The sequence below is a fragment of the Esox lucius genome, chromosome 25, assembly GCF_011004845.1.
Source record: "Esox lucius isolate fEsoLuc1 chromosome 25, fEsoLuc1.pri, whole genome shotgun sequence".
NCBI lineage: Eukaryota > Metazoa > Chordata > Actinopteri > Esociformes > Esocidae > Esox > Esox lucius.
Genome location: NC_047593.1, coordinates 11,640,992 through 11,663,180, shown reverse-complemented (window position 1 = coordinate 11,663,180; position 22,189 = coordinate 11,640,992). Strand labels below are relative to the sequence as shown.

Here is a 22,189-nt window from a genome sequence, read left to right as displayed (position 1 = left end):
CTGTGCTTTCTGAAGCAGTGACAGCCGTCTATATTCTCTGCATCCATAAAATGCTTTTAATTTCACAAAACCTTTGGGCCACCAATATCTTAGTCTCCACGTTAGTTTTTGGCATGCCTTAAATCTCTTACTCTACTGGTGTTCCAGCCACCATTTCATGTCATCTTCCATCAGATAAACCCACTCTGTGCTTAGTGTTCCTTCCTGTCAGTCAACCAAGGATTATCTCACCACACCCCGCTTGTCAAACCAAAGAAAAGAAATTGCATATTTCCAATACATTAACACAAATATTAGGCCCACTGTAGGTATCGAATAATCCATCCATTCGCTTTAATACGATAAAACACTCAAACGCTCTTGCCCCCCCCCCCCCCCACACACACACACACACAGACTTACACAAAGCAACAGGAAAAAGCAAAACAAACAGGTGCAGGATATTGTATATACACACTATATTGCATCTGGGAGCCAGTGCATAATGTCTAATTGTTCATCCATTCATTTTGAATGCACAAACACACACACACACACACACACACACACAAACACACAAACACACCCTCATGCTTCTCAGAAGCAATAGCTCCCTAACCCCTCCTACATATGGTCTCTCTTGGCTGAAGAGTGACTCCCCATCCACGGACGGTGATGTCACATCCTGTTGGCCCATGGACTCTGTAACAGTCTTCTGCTTATTTGGACGGGTGAGACCCACTTTCACCTCAGACGCGCTTACTTTGGCACAAGAAACTGAGCAAATCTCTTTAAAACAACGTTAAGGGCTCCACGTCGGACCCTCTGACTGAATGAGGTCGCAGACGGTAACGTCACTGGGACGATGATGACACGGTCTACGAACGACAACCATGTCCAGTCAGACTACTCTCCGCCCCCGGTCGGTCCGCCGAGAGCGCCGTCCGCGTCAGTGGCTTGACCCCCGACCAGGGTCACCGCTGTAGCAAACTGAGGGGGGGGGGGGGGGTAAGGACAGCGTTTTGAATACCAGGGCGCCTCCTCTCTGTCACGTCGATCCCAGGAATCAAGTGGAGCTCTCCGGGTCCCTTCACTTATCCATCGGAGCGGTGAAGGACTCACGTATCCGCACCACCTCTGTGGCGCACAGATGTCCGTACAGCTTATGGTACCATTCTGGGAAACGACCCCTGGAAGGAGAGTCAGAGCGGACAGACCTTCAATATCACACCAGGCTCACAGGGCTTCTTCTGTTATAAAGCTTCCCCCCCGTCCCACTATAAGTAACACAGTTACCCGTCAGGGTCAGTTGAAAACGACAACCCTTCATTCAGTGGGTTCTACTCCGCTGAACGTTCTAGTTGTTTTTCTGGTTGAATAAAATGGCTAAAATATTTCTACTCTACTGGTTCGATTTGTACTCTACTGTTGATATTCCACTTATTCTATTCTGCTGGTTTCATTAGACTCGTTCTGTTTTACTGGTGCGGCAGACGGACCTGCAGTCCACCCGGGAGATGTGTGTGAGACGGGACTTGTTGCTCCCGCAGGGCTCGATGAAGTAGCGGGAGGTGAGCACATTGGCCCGGACACCCAGCAGCGGCGCCCCGTCGCGGTCCACCGACGTGCACACCAGCGCGCACGCTCCCTTCGGTAGGTCGGTCGCCCACGACCTGCAGGGGAAGGGCGCAGCGGAGGAGGCGCGTTACAGCACAGATCGAGGGAGGGGAAAACGGAGAGAAGGAGGGAGGAAGGAGAGAGAGAGAGAGAGAGGAGAACAACAGCGGAGGTGGAGGAAAGAAAACGGAGACGGAGACAGAGGGGTGTAGATGGGTAGACGGGGGCCCCTTGGAGTCTCACCTCAGCACCAGGTGGTCCCTGGCCGGGTGGGGGGCCATGGTGTTCCGGACGTACTGGTACACGTCGGCGCGCTCGTCCAGCACCTCCACCACCCGGCTCTCGATCAGGTCCTCGTCCCAGCGACCCTGCTCCCTGAGGACCCGCGTCAGCACCTCTTCGGGGCCCGCGGGCACCTCCACGGACGCCTTCCACAGGCGCAGCGGTGAGCCGTCGTGGACCTGAGAGCCGCGAAACGAGACAGGGGGTTTTTGGAGGAAAATATAATAATATAATGTAGTGTGTTTTAAACAATCAAATAAGCATGTGGCCATGCTTCCTAGTAATATAACTGTCACATAAGGCCAGTCGGAGTCGACTTGGAAAGACAACATCCGTCCCACAGAATAAAACAGATGGCATCCTTTTCTCTCTCTGTACCTTCTTGTACGCCAGCTCGGCATGCTCCGGGGTGGAGCAGCTGTCGTAACCTTTGAACTTGTCCTTGGCCTCTTTTAGGAGAGCGTCCAGGCTATCCCGGAGGTAGGCCCTGTATCCCGGGGGGCTACCGGCGCCCCCGTCACCCCGAGGGGAACCTCCCAGCTCCTCCAGTTTCAGGGGGATCAGGGCCTGCTCCAAGTAGGAGTTCCTGCAGCGACTCATCTCCTCTGGGATCTGATGAGGGGCGAGGGCAGAATAGTTTCCTCGTTAATCATACAATTACAATTACTGGATGACAGAGGGAGAGTCTATAGATGGGAGGCAACAGCTGGGTGTTGAGGTGGAAGACGTATTCAAGATCCAGCCTGTCTCTGGTCATCATAAACACACCAGAACAGTATTGTTCGGCATGTAAATAACTTGATGGGCGGATGCCCCAACAGACAGATATTAAGGAATTACAAAACAACCGCAGAATCAAGATCCGACAATCCGAGCTGTTATAAACAAGCTTAAGCCTCGCTAACCCTCATCAACCAGCCTTTTCTGTGCCAATCGAATTCTGACTCAAACTGTGTCAAGCTGTGGGGAAATTCCACAGAAAATCTCAGACAAAGATAAAGGAGTCCTAAAATAGAATCGGAGAGCATCCTGTTTTTCTCATTTCCCTGCCAGTCTTTCTCCCCGCTTGTACTGTAACTTATTTCCTCTCTTCTGTCTCTCTTCTGTCCATTTCTCCCCCTCCCCCACTCAACTCCACTCCACTCCGTCTGCCTCTCTCATTCCCGCTTGTTTAAAAACGTCCGTTAGTTGACATAATATATTACCCGGGAATAACGTTGTCTGACAGAGAGGATGAAAGAAGACCGTGATGAGAGAGGTTAGTGGTGCTGCTGAATGTACGTAATAGTACAAAAGCTGAAGGAAAAAAAAACACTTGTTAAACTTCTACCTTCTTATCGTCTGAGTCATGAGGCCAACCCCATCCACTCACAGACTAATGCTAAATGACAGGAAAAGAACAGTGATGTGTGTGTGTGTGTGTTGGGGGATCTGCGAGGTAGGTAATGCTATTTACTGGTTGTGAAGTCTAGTGGTGATTGATCACATCCACCAGAGATGCATAATGAACGTTTACGAAACGTTTCATGTGTTTTGTGTTATGCTGCTGCTGCAGGGTCCAGAGTGGTGGTAATAATGAAACAAGGTAGTCCCCTTTAAGTTGTAAAGCTTTCTATCAATGCCTTTTAGAGCCGACTGATTGGGGGGCGGACCGGTGCCATAATTGGATTTCTAGGCCTAACACTGGGATCTCCGATGGTTCTGCCAACATTCATTAACCTACTCTTCTCATGACCCCCAATGGGCCGAGATCATTCAAGGGGATTGTCCGTTGTTCATTGCTGCGCAGCTTACTGTAGTCCTCTGTCTTACGTAACTACAGTAGGCTACCCAACATTCCTTGGGGCTCAGCCGGTGTGCGTCGGGTAAACAGAACCATAAAAGATTGGTCAATGGAGTTGTGGGTTTTGCCGGGTTAGAAAGCAGCTTTACTGTGTTCTGTCAAGCAGACCGTCGGTGTTATGTAACTACGATTCCCAACATTCCATGGGGCTCGGCGAGTGCAACAGTAAACAGAAAGGTGGAGCAAGACCAGGGCAGGTAAGACACGGAGTGGAGTGGGGCGAGTAGGGCGGCTTGGCTATCTGGCTAAGCTGATATCTTGTTATGTAACAATAACATGGCCTAGAATTCAGTTCAGCTTTTCACAATTGAGACGTAGCTTTATTACGTGAGCAATGTTGTCCCAACACCCGCAGAACACCCCTGTCGGAGAACCGTAGGCTCCTCGGGCACATGGTTGAAGGTGACGTGAGGTTCTACCAAGGTTCTAATCAGACAGTAAAGAAGTGTAGAGTAAAGTTCTGGTGAGGTTCCAGGAATGGAAACCTACCCTGAAGAGTTTCCGGCACTCCTGGATCATGTGTGCTAGACCATGGGTGGCGGCCAGGTTCTCGTTGAGGTCCCTCTGGTCGGGTTTACCGAGCGCCTGCTTCCTGTTCATCACCCTGCAGCAACGCACCAGGATGGCAAAAAACACACACAGTTAGTCACGGCCACTTAGAGCTGTATTCTGAGCACAGGCACCAGCGCACACTTAGCTGGGTGTTTCACACTTGTTCCTCAATGAATGATTTACACAAAAAAACCTTATCACCCCTCTGAATCATGCCAGCGCCGACAGAGAGAGATGACAGGAAGGGAGGGAATGCCAGATAAGGAACCAGACAGTTCAACACACCCGCCCACCCACCCTCCCCTCCTCTGGCACCGCTTACCGGGGCGAGGAGCTCTCCTTGCGGCGCAGCGTGTTGAGGTGGAAGAGCGAGGGCGCCAGGCACACAGCCAGATTGGCGCAGGTCATCTGGTTCTCGGCCACGGCGGCGGTGACGTCACTCAGCAGACACAGGAGAGTCTGCAGGGCTTCGCGGTTCTCGTCGGGCAGCAGGAGCACGGCCGCGCGGGAGGCCTGGAGACGCAGCTCCTTGGGCATGTCTGAGGGAGTCAAGAAGCTTGTTCACTCGATATCTATTCACCTCGGTTCACTTCAGTCAATTCAGTCCAATTGAATGCATTTTTTATTTTGAATATATTTTCCCGGCAATGTTTATGTTTGATTTGATAGGGAGGTGTTGGGTGACTGAAGAGGGGTTTCGCTGAAAGAGCAGTGAATACATATTCAGTTATATTTCATTTATATGAATTCAGTTCAATTAGCCTTTTTGTCCATATCACTTTGACAACTGAAAACACGGCTCACGAGCCGCGACATCAGGCCGCACGTGCACGTGCACGTGCACGACATTGACGGACGACTGATTTAGGATCCCCTTCCTGATATGCCGTGGTTTATACCACACACCAGTGGAAAGAGCCTCGGGTTGCCTGGCTGCCGGTGTCATGGAAAGAGCAGTGGCAAGGGGGACTAATGGTGTGTGTGTGTGTGTGTGTGTGTGTGTGTGTGTGTGTGTGTGTGTGTGGGTGTGTTTGTGTGTGTGCGTCAGACACTGCATCATCCGACAGGTATTTTCCGGCACTCTATTCGTTTTCCATCCTGGCCAGAAGACATGCACTTACGGTGCTCGGAGATGCTTTGCATTTTACGAAATCACCGCCTGGATTTGTTTGTCGGCCTTCTGGGTGTTTTCGTGTGTACCTGTCAATGTAATGTGTGTGTGTGTGTGTGTGTGTCTTTCCCTCTGTTCTTACACTGATAGATTTGCAGGAAGGTCTCTGTCAGTTTGCTGGTGAGCAGCGGTTCGGGCAGATCCCTGAAGTACTGCTTCAGCATGTCGGCCACGTCGTACGCCGACTGGCCCTCGTAGCTGACTCCTCCCCCGTCTGCGCCACACGCCTCGTTCATCTGGCGCAGCGCCTGGATACGGGATTTGACGCCCGACTTCCTAAACAGGCCGACCTGGGGAGGTGGAAAATGAGAGGGTTTGTCGACGTGTTCAGGTTCTCACCTGGAACCGGGGCGCTCGTGCAGTTAGAGAGACCTTGTGTTTTTGAAACATTCAGAAAACACAGTTAGTGATGTTAATGGAACAAGGGGGCCATTGTAAAGGTTCACTGACTACGTCATCACACATTCAGAGACATTTTGTCTCTGAATGGGTCCCAAATAGCCCCGAAACATTGGTAATAGGGTGCCACTGGTAACCCATGGACTCCATTATGGCTCTTGAGTAGAGTGTTCCTACTGTGGGACCCAATCAGTGGCTTTTTCAGTTAATGGTTTTTCAAAATGGCTGCCACCTGGAAGGCAAAAAAGCTCTGGCTTGAGGAGCTTGAAATACTTTCCATGAGCTTTCACAGTTTGGAACAGAGGCCTGTTGTCCAGTTCAGACGATCAAGCCATCCCTCATTACCTCTTTTTCTCCATCCCTCTCTCAGTCCGTCGCTATAGCAATCCCTTGGCTCTGTCTCGCTCTCTCTTTAAAAGCCTGACAAAGGTGACTAAACAGCTGGAAACACTTGACTCTACCCAGGCCAGGAGTGTGTGTGTCTGAGGGTGGAGACGGTTTATAAAACGCAATACGACTTATGTAATACAGTGTGAGAAAGTGTCTATCATTATTTGAGTTAATTCTAAGAAGAGGATGTCTAGAAATACAACGATTATATAATGACATTTTCCACAACCGACACTCTTAGAAAAGGGCAGATTACAGGGTTTCGCCACACTGTAACTACGCAACCACACTAAGCTTGCCTGGGAGCTAAATGAGACGCATTGTGAACACTGGGTTTTGAAGAGACAGGCAGACAGGTCGGCAGACAGACAGAGGAGCAGACAGACAGACGAGTGGGCAGGCAGACAGTTTGTACCTGGTCGAGGCACTGGCTGCGCAGGTATCTCATGGCCTGCTGTATGCTCTGGGGCAGAGGTTGACCGGTACGCTGGACATTGAGTAACAGAGGCACACCGAACACATTTCGGTCTTTGTAGTCCCGTGCCTTGATCCGCTTCATAAACTTTGGCACGGCCCTAAAACACAAACACGAAGCGCCCAGGTACAGGTTAAAACAGCACCGTTAATGACAACTCGCACGCACCTACCTGCGTACAAAAACAAAAACGAATATAGCCCCAAGTGAAGAAGAAACATAATAAAATTATTTTAATGCGTTAGTATTTTTAAATATTTTATTCAGTAATATTTATTTAGGATACATATATATACACACACATTAATATTTTATATATATATATATATATACTTTTCCCCCCTATGAAACAAACCTGTGTAAACCCTTGGCATTGAGAATAAGGGAGCATAGTCCAACTAAAAGAGAGAGGTGGAGGCGGAAGCTACTGTATTTACTTAAGTTAGACCGATCACCAAGATACAGGGAGATAAGATGATTGACAGCAGGAAAGGTGGAGGGGGACCATAAGAGAGCTGGATGGAGAGAAAGCTGTGAAGAGGGATAAGGAACAGAGCACAGAGGGAAATATGACAAGAGAGAGGTGGAGAGAGAGAGGGAGCGAGTGAAAAACGAGGGGAAACCCAGCATGGGAAAGAGAAAAGTAAAAAGAAAAAGACCGAGAGATACAAGCAGAGAATGACCTCTGACCCACAGCAGAAATGTCCCAGACAGACGTCCCCCAGAGTTTCCCGGACGCAAAGGGAGGACACCGGTGACACTGAAAGTGACTGAGGGGGCCATAAAGCCTTATTGCACATTACTATTAAGCGGCGCTATTTGGGCCGGGTGCGGCCATTTCCACTGAGGTAATTGAAGGAGACCGAAGCCGCGGAGTCGGCCTCCCGGTCGTCACCGTGACACCAGTGCGTGTGAACCCTCCGACTGACCCTGTCCAATGACGACAGTGTACACCATCATACGGTGTCCCCAGTAATTAGCCAGCCTGGGAAAGAATGTTGAAACCCAACTCCCATTCAGGCTTCTAGTGGAAGGAACGGCCTGGGGTCGGAAAACACAACCAGAGGAACACGGAAGAACAGGACAGATCAATGTTATTGTCTATTCGTCCATTCAGAATGTTCTGAGCCACCCGGACTAGAGGTCCAGGCTGGGCTATAGGAAACTAGAACACTGCCCATGGGATAATGAGCATTTGTATAAATGCGCTGGTTTACAGAGATATATTGGAGTTTTGAAACTGTGTCTGAATTGCCGTAACTACAGTCGGATGTGACTATTTTCAGCTCGGTAACTGAAACACAATTGACCGACACTGCCGCCCGGATTCTATTTGTTTATAAGACTGAATGTTGCTTTTACGGCCTGCACTTTGAAATAGCATTCACACCGGACCTCTTTTGGGGAATTCTCCCGATGCATTTGCCACCAACGCCCCAACCCAAAGTACCAGGACGTTGTGAACATTCAATATGGCGCCGTTCACCGACTCACCAGCTGAATCCGTGCTTATTGGTGGGGGTGTGTTTCTCCAGGAGTGCTGTGAGCTGCAGCAGAGACAGCTTCTGGAGAAGGTTCATCTGCAGTACTGACTGGCAGCCTATCTGCAGCCGGGCCCAGGAGTGACTTGGCCGGTGAGATGCCTGGAAACTGGGCCAGCGCAACTTCTGCGGCCTAAATGGGGGGGACAACAACACATGAGTGCCTGGATTAAACACACTATATGGCACACGGAAAACATACTGAGAGACATTACATTTGCTTAAGCACACACACAAACAAACCCACAAATGCATGTAATGAATCATGTTTGTGCCTAATCACTTGTTGCCTAATTTCCATAACTTGACCGGAGGTCAGAAAGTTAAGCGTGTGGTTTCACCTGTCCCGCCTGTTTAACACGGTAAACAGTGAAACAACTAGTCTACTCCTATAACCTGTTTGCTAACAGATGCTCTATGGGACAGCAGGGATTAACCTGGGAAGTCTGTCAGCAGCTACGGCCCTGAAACCCTCTGGAATTCTGACTGTGAATTCCTGAGGGAATGGCTACATTGCCGCGGTAACGAATCGGCATTCCGAGGTATTCACCACTCCACAACGCCGGGACAACAGGTTACGTCCCCAGTGTCTCCTCTGTTTTATCCCCCTCTCTTTCTTTCTTTTGGTTTTTCTTCTCCTGAACCTCTTGGTGTTTGTCTAGCTGTACCTTAATCTGTCCTGTTTATGTCTGTTCATGTCCCCCAACATCGTCCCTCAATATTGCAACAAAACATCTGCAGATTGATTAAGAGAGACGCGCCGCATTAACGAATCATTTACTGACCGGTTGGATCTGGTGAGAGAGGCTCCCACTCCAGAGTCCCTCCTCTCCCTCCTTCCCTCCTCCCCCTCTCCTTCTCCTTCTCTCAGAGGGTTGCCTGTGCTGTCCTGGTCGCTCCCGTTCTCCGTCTCCTCCAGGCGGTTCTGCAGAGGAGAGGACGGACACGGCGAAGCCGAATCCAGCGCGGAATCCGAATCCCCCTCTTCCTCCTCCTCTTCCTCCTCCTCGTCTTCCTCTTCGCCCACGGGCACCCCGTCCGTCCAGTTGTTGACAAATCGCTGCATGCCGCTGACTTGCTCTAGCACCTCCTCCAGTTTAGGCTCCTCCCCCTCCCCGTACTGCTCGTCCTCCTCCTCGCAGTAATACGCCGTGGCAGGCACGTTGTCGTAGAAACTGAGGCGACTTTCCGCCGAGCCCGTGGAACTGCGGCGTGTTTGGCGTCGGCTGCCGCACTGGCGCTCGCCGGTGGGGAGGGAAACACTCTGACTGTTTCTGGTCTGAGGCGGTAGTTTGCCATCGCCGAGTGCTTTGGGGAACGTGCCGGGTTTATGGCCTTCGGGGAGGTAAAAGAATATCACGCCCTGCTCCTCATCCTCATCTTCCATTTCTCCGTTGAGGCGACCTCGCTTGCTCAGGCCACCGCGGTTCTGGCAGTTTTGCTCCGCCACCGTCTGGTTGCCGGGCTGTTGCTGGGGTGGTTGCTGCGCTCTTTTGGGTCGAGCGGAACCGGGAGGTTTTTGAGGCGGTTGCAGGAACTCGCTTAACGGGTCATATCCCTCCAGGTACATCCCGCCTCTCTTGCCGGACCCGGCCGCGGTGCTGTGGCTTCGGGCTCGCGTCACCGGGCTTGGGGTGCTGACGGCGCTCCCGCTGCTTGCTTCTGATTGGCTGCTGCCCGTGCTTCCGGTGCTCCCGCTGCTGGTCTGGGTGGAGTAGGACACGCTCCTGTTGCGGTTCAGGGTCGCGGTCAGGGTGGGGTCGAGGCTGGAGATGTCGACGCAATTGAGGCGCCGGAGCTTGTCATCGTCCAGTCCCTCTTTGATGACAGGTCCACTGATCTCCAACCGGGCGATGCCCGCCACGCCCTTCTTCTTCCTGCTGGACGAGGTGCTCCTCAGACGGAGGCTCTCCATTCGCTTCAGGAAGCTTTTGGCCCGCGATCGGGTACTCTTCCCGCCGCCCGCCTCTCGCGTTCTCATTTCCGTTCCTCCCGTCCCGGCGGTTCTGCCGGACTTGCCCTCGAAAGTGAAGCGTCTCAGGGCGGTCTCCAGCGGCGATGGCGGGGGCCCGTCGGACAGCGAGTCCTCGTTGATCCCACACGACCCCCCCGTGCCCGAGGAGGAGCAAACGCTGGCCACGGAGCTGGCACGGGTGGCGCCAGCCGTGGCGTCACGGGGCTTGGCACCGTCGGCATTCCCCGCCACGCCCCTCCCCACGTCGCTCCCGCCACTGTGGAGCGAGGTCACCTCGGGCTGCTCGCTGACGTCGGTCAGCACGCTCTCTGAGCTCAGGCCTTCGCGGAGCTTGCCCTGCCCAGCCGCGGGCCTCTGGTCCTGGGGGAAGGGTGGCTGGTCAGCCCCCGGGAGGGAGAAGACGTCCAGCTCCTCCAGACGGGACCAGCGCTTGCTGTCCCGCTGAAAGGTCCAGCGGCCACTGATGGCGCACGGCTCGTCCTCATCTGAATCCTCACTCTGAGAGAGAGACAGAGAGAGAGAGAGAGAGAAAGAGACAGGTAGGGGAAGACAATATTACAATGAGATCAAGCCAAGTTAAATACATGAATGCTTCAGCTGAAAGTCAGCAACAGCCGGCCTGATTCTGACCAGTCCACATTACATGCTACTCCCAAGACAGTACACTAACTTTGGTCCGGGCACATGAAGCTCTGGTCAAAATCAGAGCACTAAATAGGGAAAAGGACGCCATTTGGGAGTGTGTGTGAGAGCAGCAGGGATATTTTCTGGTCTGTAAACATCCCTCAACTCCCTCCTGACCGCTCGGACCTTACAGAGATAAGATTCACACACAGGCACAGAAAGGCTGTTATTGTGTTGGAACTTATCTGTGACCGTGAAACGACAACATGACTATCTCTCTCTCTTTCACACACACGCACATAGAAACAGACCTTCCCCCAGTCCCTTCAAAGTGTCCTCCCAGCCCAGTTAATTTATCTCAGGCCCCAAGGGAACTCCAGGAAATTCCACCCGACCCTCAGAGTTCACACTCCAGCCGGCCAGGCTAGGGTCAAGCTTCTTACACATACACACATACACATGCACACACACACTTTCCATGATCTTACTAGACGACAAGTTTCTCTCCCTTCTCTCTCTCTACCATGACAATAAACTCCTTCATAATGCCACTCTCTTCCCAGACACACACACACACACACACACACACACCTGGGGTGTGAAACAGGGTAACGGCCCTGCTGTCCCCACTGGGTCAGTCTATCCCTGTAATCCAGGACAGGAGAACGTGGCCCTGTGGAGCCGGGAGGAGTGGAGGAGCGCGAGAGGCCCCGGACTTCACAGGCGCCTCCTTCACGGCCCGCTAATAGCCGTGGGGACGAAAGCCCATAAAACAAAACCCCGGGTCCTCGTTTTTTACGACCCAACTCTCCACTCAACGCGACACGCTCGCGCGCGCGCGCGCGCACCACCCTTTCTCACTTATGCTTTGATCACGACGGCCCCGGCTGAGGAACTGCGTTGCGTTTGACGTCACGCCCCGACACAGCGCGTGAGTTTGACAACAGCGCCCCTGTCAACATTGGATGGCCAATGTTATCGTCGGCTCCGTTCATTCAGTACGGACGTTTGGAGACGTGAGAACGATGTCGTATCTCTGATTTCATCACCTTCTGGAAGCGGGAGTGAGGAAAACGCATTGAGGGAGAGAGATTGTATCTGGGAGTAAAGACAATTCATTCCTGTCCTGACTAGTGGGCTCCAAAAGAGTTGGACTAGCCATTTCCTGATGAAGTGTGACATAGCGCATCCTATTGAACACCAGCCCACCAAGCCCACCCACCAACCCACACACACACACACACACACACACACACGGAACAATGACCTAGTCCGGCTCTTGAGTTCAAGCAATTAGAAAAAAAACGAGATAAATGGAAGCTGGAACTCATCAGTGTGCTGCCATTTTAGTTTGAGTTAGTTGGCCCTGACAACCTCTTTCTCACTGATCCCGGGCGAGAAGACATTTTCCCAGGTATCGTACTAATTAGAAAGGTACCTTTTTAACACTGGAAGATGCAGTCACAAAACAACTAACAGAGACTTGCGATGTACAACGCAGAGCAAAAGACCACAGAGGCATATCTTTCCCTTTTATGGACAATGAAAGGTATGAGGAAGTGCTGAGTGCGTGAGTGTGTGTGTGTGTTCAAGATCATGCCTGAGGAAGGAGGACTGGCCCGCGTGAACAGCAACCCCTTCATTTGGACATAAAAGCTATCTTTTTCTTGCTTTTCTTGCCCCGGGGGTCTTCAGAAAGAGCTTGATAAAAAAGACAGGTGCCTTTTCATTAAGACATAGGGAGAGCAACGGGGGATCGTCGAACCCATAAGGGTTTGGAAAAATGAACCGCGGGTTTAGGAAAGTAGGGGGATTTCCTTTGGTGTGAAAGGGCAGAAAGAAGATGTCACTCACTCTCTTCCTCTGCGGGGAGATGTCGAGTTTCATCAGGGCACACTTGTTGAGGGTGTTCAATCTCCTAGGAATAGAGGGATACACACAATCAGATAGCTAACACACACACACCCACACACACACACTTGGGGGAGTCCTTGTAAAGGCCCACAAAAAACATGCCTCTCAGCACTCTGACCTGACAAGCCCAGAGGATGAAAGACAGGAAGAGAGGAAGACAGAAGGGAGAGAAGACGAGAGAGGAAGAAGAGAGAAAGGACAGCTAATGAGGCACTGAAGGATAAGCTGGGGGATAAGAGAGGAAGAAGAGAGGCAATGAAAAGAAATCTGCTAGTGGCAAAAAAAAGATGACAAAGGGTGACGGGTGAGGGGGGGGGGGGTGGGGGCTTATCCCCCTGGACACCTGGCCATGGGGTGTGTGAGTGTGTGTGAGCGAGTGAGCTCTACCCTCTGGAGGGCTCTTGGAGCGGATCATGTGACAATGTAGGGAGGAAGGGGTTGAGAGGCTGGCATGGAGAGACAACCTCCAGATAGGAGACCAAGCCCACCTGCTGCTGAGGCTCTGGAGCTTACAGACCAACTGAAAAGACCACTTAACGTGGATAAAAGCTGTTTGGATAAACAGATGTAACTGTATTTAACTGTGTATTTACATTACTTTCACCGCTGCCTAGAGTCAATTGGACTGTAACAAAGGCTGGATGACTGGGGGACAATATTTCTACTACCAAGTATTACTAGTACTGCTAGTATTACTAATATTACTACTACTATTACTATTGCTACTAATATTACAACTACAATTATTACTACTACTATTACTATTACAAATATTACTATTACAAATATTATTACTACTATTACTACTACTAGTACTACTGCTACTATTACAAGTATTACTACTACTACAAGTATTATTACTACTGTTACTCTACTACTACTACTTCATATTATGTTTTTCAGCCATTGCTAATGGCCGTTCTCAGATTTGAAATGCACTGTATCATAAGAGCTCCAGCACTGACATGATATCAAATGATATAAAGACCTTTGAACTCTACCCACAACACCTTGGGCCTAGAAGCTCTTCAGGTGTGGCCAAGGGAGGAATGTTCTGTTTTTCTTTTCTCTTAATTGTAAACAAGAACATACAGTGACCACTGAGATGGAGCGTGGGAGGGAATGGAGGGAGATAAAATGACTGACTGGAGAGAGGTAAATATTCACAGACCCCCACAGGGCATTATACCTTACCACCTGGAGAGAGGGAGGAAAGACAGAGAAAGACAGGCATAATGAAAGAGAAAGAGGAAAGTATGACGAAAGACAAACAGCATGATTCAGAGAGAGTAAGAGTGACAACTAATGGCAGAGTCTATAGAGGTAAGGTAGAAGAGGCAGAGAGAGAGAGAGGGGTAAAGAAGGAGAGACAAAGAGAGATAGAAAGTAGGAGAGAGTGAGGTACAGAAGGAAGGAAACAGAGAGAGAAAGAGAGAGAGGAAAAGTAGGAAAAACACAGAGAGAGAGACAGAGGTAAGGAAGGAGAGAGAGAGGCTTATCACTTTCTTCTTTCATCTCAGGCCCAACATGTGGGGCATGCCACATTCACTATCCACGCTACCTTAACCATGACAACCCGTATTGAAGACATGAAAGAGATGATTAAGAGATTTAGGGAGAGAGAAATACAGAATGTAAGGAAAGAAGAGATAAAAGGAGAGAGAGTCAGGTAAAGGAAAGAGAGCAAAGGGAGAAATAGAGGAGCACAGAGTGGTAAGGAGATCTCACAGAGAAAGAGGAAGGAGAAAAGTAGAATAGATGGAGGAAAGGTCTCACCTGCACAGAGCCTCAATGGCATCCCTGTCCAGGAAATCATGGTCCCTGGTCACAGATTCTATCTCAATGGGGAACAAACCATCTGAAATAGACAGAGACACAGACACTTTGTTTCATTTAGGATGTGACTTTTTGCCGCATCAGTAGGCAGACACAGTTCAACGCAAACTAAAATTTGAAAAACTCCACGGAAAAACAACCCGGGTCAAACGTCGCCGTCTCCCCAGAACCAACCCCTTCCTTCCCTCCCCCGCACAGCGCCACGATGAAAAGCCACAGGAAGTGGCGTCTTAGTCGACCAAACAAACACAGCTGCGCCATTGAGGACCTGTGCAGCGGGGGGGTGGGGGTGGGGGTGGGTTGCGCGGTGGGGGTCCACAGGAGAATGACAATAGGTGCCCCCCGCCCCCCAGCCCCCCCCACCACCACCACCCGGGTCCTCAACCCCATATCACTCTATTAGAGGGACAATCTGGGATTCAGACCGAGTCTATTAACAAGTCACTTGATGTATGACTCAAATGGAAGCCTACACACTGCTCTACGTCGGACTGGGGGCTCGAGGGGAACAGAGTGCACGCCTGGGCTACGCGCTCGGACTCGAAATGAGGAGCAACGGACTTGCGTTCGAAAACTAGAGATTTAAACCGATTGGCTGGAGACCTCAGCGCGGGGTCCCAAAGCTCTTTCACTGGCCTCCTAGCTACCTAGGCCTCGTTCTAAACTCCACTCCCTACGGAGGTCACCAAGGCACATTTAACCAGTAGTAGGGCACTTGAAGGAATGTTGTGCCATTTTGGACGCAGGCCTACCCTGAGGGTCGAAAGTGATAAGAAAACGGCAGCTATTCTCTTGACTTTTTTACACAGCGAAACGCAACAGTCCTATCTGTCTGCCTTATCTCCGGCCTGGAAGAAGTCCTCCAGGGGCCGGGCTGGGACAATGGGACAGAGATCGCCCGGGGATAAGAGACAGGGTGCGGGGGGCTTGTCGTGCGTCCGCAGGAATTTCATACTGAGTGTGGAATCGTCACAATGACCTGCTTTAAGTCTGCATAGCTCCAAAGCTGTCAGGGATGGAGTGATTGATTATGATTTTGGCGTGTGTGTGTGTGCGTGTGTGCGCGTGCATGTGTGTGTGTTCTTTTGGGTCTGTGTGTCTCTCCTTGCGTGTCTGCTGTCACGCACCTTTCACACACGCACCCGAAAACGTGGCAACAATTCCAGGGCCTTGGCAGATAGCAGACACGGCACAGCTCAATGTCGACAAGCGCCGAGTTGCGGAAATGCCGATAACATGGCCTCGGCACAGAAATGAAGGCGATTAGGCCAAGACGATGGGCTGTTTGTCAGATCAGATTCACTGGGAAATAGAGTGCTCCTTTTTCTTGACTCTCCAGAACACTCACCCACTGATATACCCTCGTGTGAGGAATGAAGTCCCTACATAAAACCCAGTGTACAAAACAATATAAAAGTTGTCTTTTCTATGTCTAGTGCTAGTAAGGAAACCATGATTCTTCTTCCTTGATCAAGCTGGGTTTTAAACTATTTTTACCTGGTTTTATCATGCCTCCCGTAGGTTACATAAAAGACTTGGAACAGTATGTGTTGAACACAGTGCAACGGGGGAACACAGAGCCTCTTAAACAAAGTACGTCTTTAACACATTTTGATGCCACTCTGGCCTTTTGGGTTTTTACAAATGTTTCGCTTGTGTGCCTGCAGCAAAAGTAGTGAGGGTCACTAAACCCCCCCCCCCCCCCCCCCCGGTACCTCAGGAATGTGTTGGGGGGGTGTGTTTGAGAAGAGTGTTGAGGTTTGTCTGCACAGGCAATGCTGCTTGGCTGGGGAGGGGTGAAGTAGCACTTAAAATTATAAAATGAGTAGCATTCAGAGTGCAGGAAGGAGGGCAGAAAAAAGGGTCATGGGTCATTGGACTGCTCTTATGTCAAGAAAGTCCTTGTATTCAGATACAGCTCACTAAAGGTGATCTGGAGAGGATGAGAACAGAGAAGCCTGTAGGTCTGTCCATTACAATGAGCAGAGCCAGCTTATTTGGTTAATATAAAATGTTGGCCCATTGTGTTAGCAGGTTACTGAAGTACATTCCACAGATTCTCTCTGAGAAAGAAAGAATCGACGGTCCAGAGGAAAATGGCCTATCTCGCACTCTCTTCCATTTTCTGAAGTTAACGGGGAATTCATCAGCGCGTTGGAAATACATTGTGCTACTTTTCATTTGGTCTTCAGTTCAGGGAGGGAACAATGGAAAATCAAATAAAACCAGGATTTCAACTGTAAATGGGAAAAGAGACACAAATCCTGATAACCTTCCTATTTTCCATGGCCCACTCGTCCGTCCCCATCCCTTGTTTCTCAGTGCAGGCGGTATGGATCGGGCACAGCCATGGACAGCCCTACGCATGGGTTCCTCAAGGACACCACTAACGTCACGTCGGCGACACATTACTGTCGCACGTCGTTCAACGCGTAGTCGTAAAGGGGACGTTACGCGATGCCCCCCCCCCCCGTTTGTGTGAAGGACGTTGCGGCACTCACCTTCGTAGAGCTGGGCGTACTGCGGGAAACCGGCCGCTCTGAGCCACGCCGACGCTTCTTTGGCCTCGATCTCTGCAAGGGAGGGAAGAGAAACGGTAGACACGTTAAGAAATGAAAATCAAATCTCATTTATCGCTGACTTTCGTGCACATACAAACCCGTCACACGTGCACGCGGTTTAACAGCGACGCAAGGAGCCTATGATCCAAACGTGTGAAGTCCAACTGTGAACCTCTTGACCTTATTAGCTGCCGTCACCGGCCTCATATCTGACTGCAAAGCCCAGGGTTCCAAACAGATCCCACTGTCCCCGTTAGTGGCCTACAAGGTGTGTGTGCTTGTGTGCGCGTGCTCGTCTGTGTGTTTATGTTTATGCGTGCATGCGACCCTGGAGGCCGGGACTGAAACGCTACTTCCACGTCACCTTAGCGTTGTTGCAATGTCCCCCCCCCCCCCGAAGAAAACATGTCTTGTAATCCTACAGCGTTTGTTTTGCCAGTTGAGGTGCGACATTTGGTACTGAGCCGTCAAGTGCTGTCAATGGCTGTCAGGGTAAGGACCGTGGTGTGACTAGCTCCCTAACGAACGATATTAAGCCCCTTCAGATGTTAGACGTCAAATGATCAACCGCGGCCCCCCACCCTCCATCAATACCCACAACCCTTGGCATTCCTCATCCAAGAACACAGACTCTTTGTAACTGGCCCCTCGGCCTCTACACCTTCAGGAAGACAACCACAAACGCAATTGACTCTGCGCGCCTCAGAGCGTGATTGGGAATGGTAACTGGAAAGCGGTCGGTTTTATCTTTAGAAGGCGAGGCGGCGGTTCCATCTCGTTGCCACCCAGATTACATCCAGGTTCGTGCGGTGGGAGGAACAGGAAAGTAGAGAAGAGGGAAGAGGCCCTGTTCTTCTGAAGGGGGAGTTTTACTGTAGAAAGGAATTAATCGGAACTGGACAGAAAGGACAAATATAGCACATGTGGCTCCTTGTGGAGAGAGAAACTGTCAGCCAGAGAGAACTCGAGAGACCTGGAAAACGTAAGAACTACAGATTACTAGAGAGAAATAAAGAACTAGAAAGATCTGAAAAGATGTTGAGAGACCTAGAAAACTAAAGAACTAGAGAGAACTAAACAGAACTAACAAGACATAGAGAACTGGAGAGATGTGTAATCTCCACCTAGCACAGCCAGAGGTGGACTGGCCAACACTTCAGAGTCTAGAGCGAAAGAGAGAGATGTGAAGAACCTGGAAAGAAGTAGAGATAAACAGACAGAGTGAGCCAGACAGACTGTGAAACAGAGAGCTCCGTAATTCCCTGCAGCTGACTGCGGCTACGCTGAGACAGGATCATTATTACCAGGCATTTACATACCAACAACAAGCCTAGACGGCAGACACCAGAGCACCAGGTAGGCAGCCTGCAGATAGGTGTGATGTGACACGACCCACCCCGACCCTCTCCAAAAGGGCCCGTTGGGACCTCCCCCCCTGCGGCTTGACCACAACCCCGGGACGACACCTGCGCCAGCGCCCGCAAAATAGCCCGATGACTAATTGAGGACTGTCGTTCCCAAATGGTACGTCTTAAGACTCGTTTTTTTGTACACCCCCCCCCCACCCCCCCCACACCAAACACCCGCCCCGGAGAATTGTGACATGGCCAGAGTGTGAACCCTGAAGGAACGCAGAAAACCCGGGACTAATTACAGCAACATTCATGGATACAGTCGTAAACTGAAGATTCTGGCCTCCTGTCTGTGTGCGCGCGTGTCCTGTGTCCGTGTGTGTAGCCAACGGAAGTTTCCTCGGGATAAGAACATCTGCTAAACGCCTGAAATGTGCGCGTGGTGTGTGGGTCTGTTTATCACTTTCGCTGTGTGTTTGCAGTGAGCAAGCTCATGTTTAGGGACAGACATTGACATGCAAATGCCACAAGCACACAGGTAGCCCCCGATTCCTTACCAACCGCCCCTCCAAATGGGTGTGGGGGGAGGGAGGAGCGTGGGACAGCGCTTCTTGCGCTGAAGGCTTTCAGAGACACACAATGCAAACTATTTCTGCCTCCCAAACATATAATCCTTCCATCATAATAATAGAAACCTCCCATCCTGTAAACAGAATGAAACGGAACACTCCCATTCTCAGAGAACACTTGAGCATGCATACACACAAAGACTTGAGAGCTGGCGTTTCTCTCCTCTCCAGGCTAGCAATCCTTCCGCGCACGTACATATGTCTGTTTGTTTGTCTGTCTACCTGTCTGCCTGTCGGCCTAGCGTGACGGACATGCCCTGAGACATCCTGTGTGGCCCTTGATGAACTCAGACTTGGTTCTGGGGATCACATATCCAGCTGGAGAGTGAGAGGGCGTGCGTGTTAGTCAGGCCAGATGGGCTGCGGTGGGTGGAAGATTCAAGAAGGAGGGTTACCAACCGACATTCCAAACTAGGAACTTGCCAGGCAGTCCCACAGATGTGCACAAGCCCCGACTGATTCCACATTATCAGCTACAGGTTCACATTTATTAAACGCCTCAGAAAAAGAGATGTAACATTCGTTTTTTCCTTTAAGTAGATAGTGAACATGATGGGATCGACAGGAAGACCCCGGTCCTAGATCCCCTGAGAAATGTTTATGAAGACAGGCTCTGAAGTACTGTTGGTTTTTAACTTCCTCTTTAATTAGGCTTGGCCCAGCTGATTACTTTGTCTGCATTTAACTGTTCGGCAGCGAGGACACAATCACTTGGAGTGTTTGTCTTGGAGCCGTTCTCTGGCCGGGAACAAAAGGAGGTGTGCCGTGTTGCAGCGTGGCCCTTGGTCGTTGTCGCGCCTCTCGGCTCACTTCCTGTGAGGCAAGCAGGAAGGGGAAGTGAGGTAGTTCCCCCGTGAATGATCAGACTGGATGGCGTGCTTGTGGATGGCAGAAACGAGAACTGAACGCACACATCTGGCCAGTGTGGAGGTTTGGTTTTTGGGCGACTACCCCCCAAATATATTTCCCCACAGCGACCCCAAAAACTGTGCAAGATGTTTGTAGAAGCTCAGCAGTAAGTTACAATGTCATACATACTGACATTATAACGCGTGAATGTTTTCTGCACCGAGGGAACCGTGCCAAAGTTTAACTGTTTGGGGTCCAACCCGTCTGTTCAAGCTCCCCTCTGAAATGACTCTGCTCCCCACATTTACTTCCCTTGTCCTCTCCAAACTCCTTCCTCATTGGGTCTGTTTTCTCTCTCTCCGCTGCACCCTCCTATTCCCTCATTTCCTGTGGCAGGAAATTCTCACAATTGTCGCCAACATTTCCTTTTTCAGTGGAGCAGAGCAAGAGGTAAAGGCCGCGCATGGCTGGACCAGAGAGCTGTGATCCTATTGGAGGGTTCGTTAGCAACTAGCAACCGGACATCGGCCAATGAACCAACAGCCCGCAACAAGGCTGGTGATGATGTTACGACAGGGATATGTAGCATATGCTAGAGGTTTGAAGAAGAGCACTACCATAGCCTGCAGTGTCTCTCTTTCATACTTTGCTTTCTAGAAAAGTGTCATACACAACTCCAAAGTCATTGTTACTATGCAGAGACAGGCAGAGAGAACCCAAATGCAACTGAAGCCAGAAGAGCATTCAAAAAGACAGCAAACTGATATCCACCAACAGTGGCTTCTGAAGGATTTAAACAGGACCTCTCCAAAGTCTGTCTGTACAGACCCCAAAAAACAACTCGTACCACTGTCGAGCACAGTTAGAAAGTTCATGACCAACTGTAAACAAGTGTCATTTTGCCAACTAACTGCAGATTCTTTGCAGATTTTTCACACATCTTAATACGGCTCAGACGTGACAGAAACTAAGGTTGGAAGTGAAAAACAGAGTTTGGTGGATATCAAGTTATGACATTCCTGTGTGACGACATCTGGTACTCTGTGAGAAGGTCTGGCTGGTAGGTAAGAGAGAGTACCACCATCTGGCGGGCTCCACAGGATACACACATGCACCCACGCACACACACACACAGGCATGTAACTAATGGAGAAGCTTCATGATTCATTCCAGTCATCCAACACCACACACACACACAACCACACACACACACACACACAGCTGGGCCAGATGGATCATCACAATGCCTGTTCCCCAAGGTCTCTTGGTCCGGTGATAGATGTATGTTTGCTCAGAGCCCTGGTCCGGCATCAGGTGACCAGACTTACACAAGCCATTCAGCATGTCTGGTGAGCGTTCAATCAGATCCCAGGTCAGAGCATACAGGGGTCTCCATGGTTTCCCAATCCCTTCGTATACTGACCAGGGAACAGTTTGCCCTTCAATATGAGGGAAACATCAACAACAAAACATCCCAAGGTCAGAACAGGAGTAGGGCAGGCTGAAGAGAAACATGGATGTGTTCATTTGATATGAAGTGACCAGTATTGGGATTTATTTCCATCATTCTCCTCTCACCTAGTTTACCATAGGGTAAATTGTATATTTTTTTCTATGAGGTATATGGCAAAGGCTTACATAAAATCGGATCACAATAGAAATAAGTAGAGATTTTGGGGGTTTATAATCAATGATTCTTAGGGGTAATCATTTTGCATGTGTACATTATTGTTACATTATAAACTAAAAATGAACTAAACAACAAGGGACTGAGGAGCTATCCCTTGAGGCTGTCAGATAAGAAGCGGTATGAAGCATATGACCATGAATCAGATAAAACACATGCACAACCGAAATACGCACAACACCGTTCCAGTCAAGCTCTCTATTTAGATCACAGCCACGAAACAGAAAGCCTTTTTCTCCAAAGATAAACTAGCAAAAGGCACTTCAGCTTATGGTAGTTCATTCAAGCCAACTGGAAGCATTAGAAACCTCAATGCCAAAGACACGTTTAACGACAGAAGTTAGGCGCAATGAATTACGCACTGAAACACACACACACAACCAAACACTGAGACGGACCCGTTATTCTAACGGAATAAATCAACAGTGTGAGTATTTCAAAGGGTTTTGTGTGCTTGGGAACACACTATAGTCTATTGAAAGGTATCGATGTCCAAGCGTAAAATAACGCAAG

The 22,189-nt window shown here is 50.1% G+C and overlaps 1 protein-coding gene across 4 annotated transcripts in view; it reads right to left on the bottom strand.

Moving 5' to 3' along the window:
* Nucleotides 1–22,189, bottom strand: part of dlc1 (DLC1 Rho GTPase activating protein) — an 82,484-nt gene continuing 60,295 nt past the window's right edge. For all 4 annotated transcript variants that reach the window (XM_010888485.5, XM_010888487.5, XM_020043884.3 and 1 more), the window contains 13 exons: nucleotides 17,100–17,171; nucleotides 14,539–14,620; nucleotides 12,703–12,766; nucleotides 9,035–10,722; nucleotides 8,203–8,382; nucleotides 6,649–6,808; nucleotides 5,527–5,734; nucleotides 4,596–4,812; nucleotides 4,211–4,325; nucleotides 2,257–2,490; nucleotides 1,840–2,057; nucleotides 1,479–1,652; nucleotides 1–1,169 (listed from right to left, as the gene is read on the bottom strand). In XM_010888485.5, coding sequence (XP_010886787.2) covers nucleotides 1,070–1,169; nucleotides 1,479–1,652; nucleotides 1,840–2,057; nucleotides 2,257–2,490; nucleotides 4,211–4,325; nucleotides 4,596–4,812; nucleotides 5,527–5,734; nucleotides 6,649–6,808; nucleotides 8,203–8,382; nucleotides 9,035–10,722; nucleotides 12,703–12,766; nucleotides 14,539–14,620; nucleotides 17,100–17,171 — 3,512 coding nt within the window. In that variant the 3' untranslated portion in view covers nucleotides 1–1,069. The remainder of the gene's footprint in view (nucleotides 1,170–1,478; nucleotides 1,653–1,839; nucleotides 2,058–2,256; nucleotides 2,491–4,210; nucleotides 4,326–4,595; nucleotides 4,813–5,526; nucleotides 5,735–6,648; nucleotides 6,809–8,202; nucleotides 8,383–9,034; nucleotides 10,723–12,702; nucleotides 12,767–14,538; nucleotides 14,621–17,099; nucleotides 17,172–22,189) is intronic.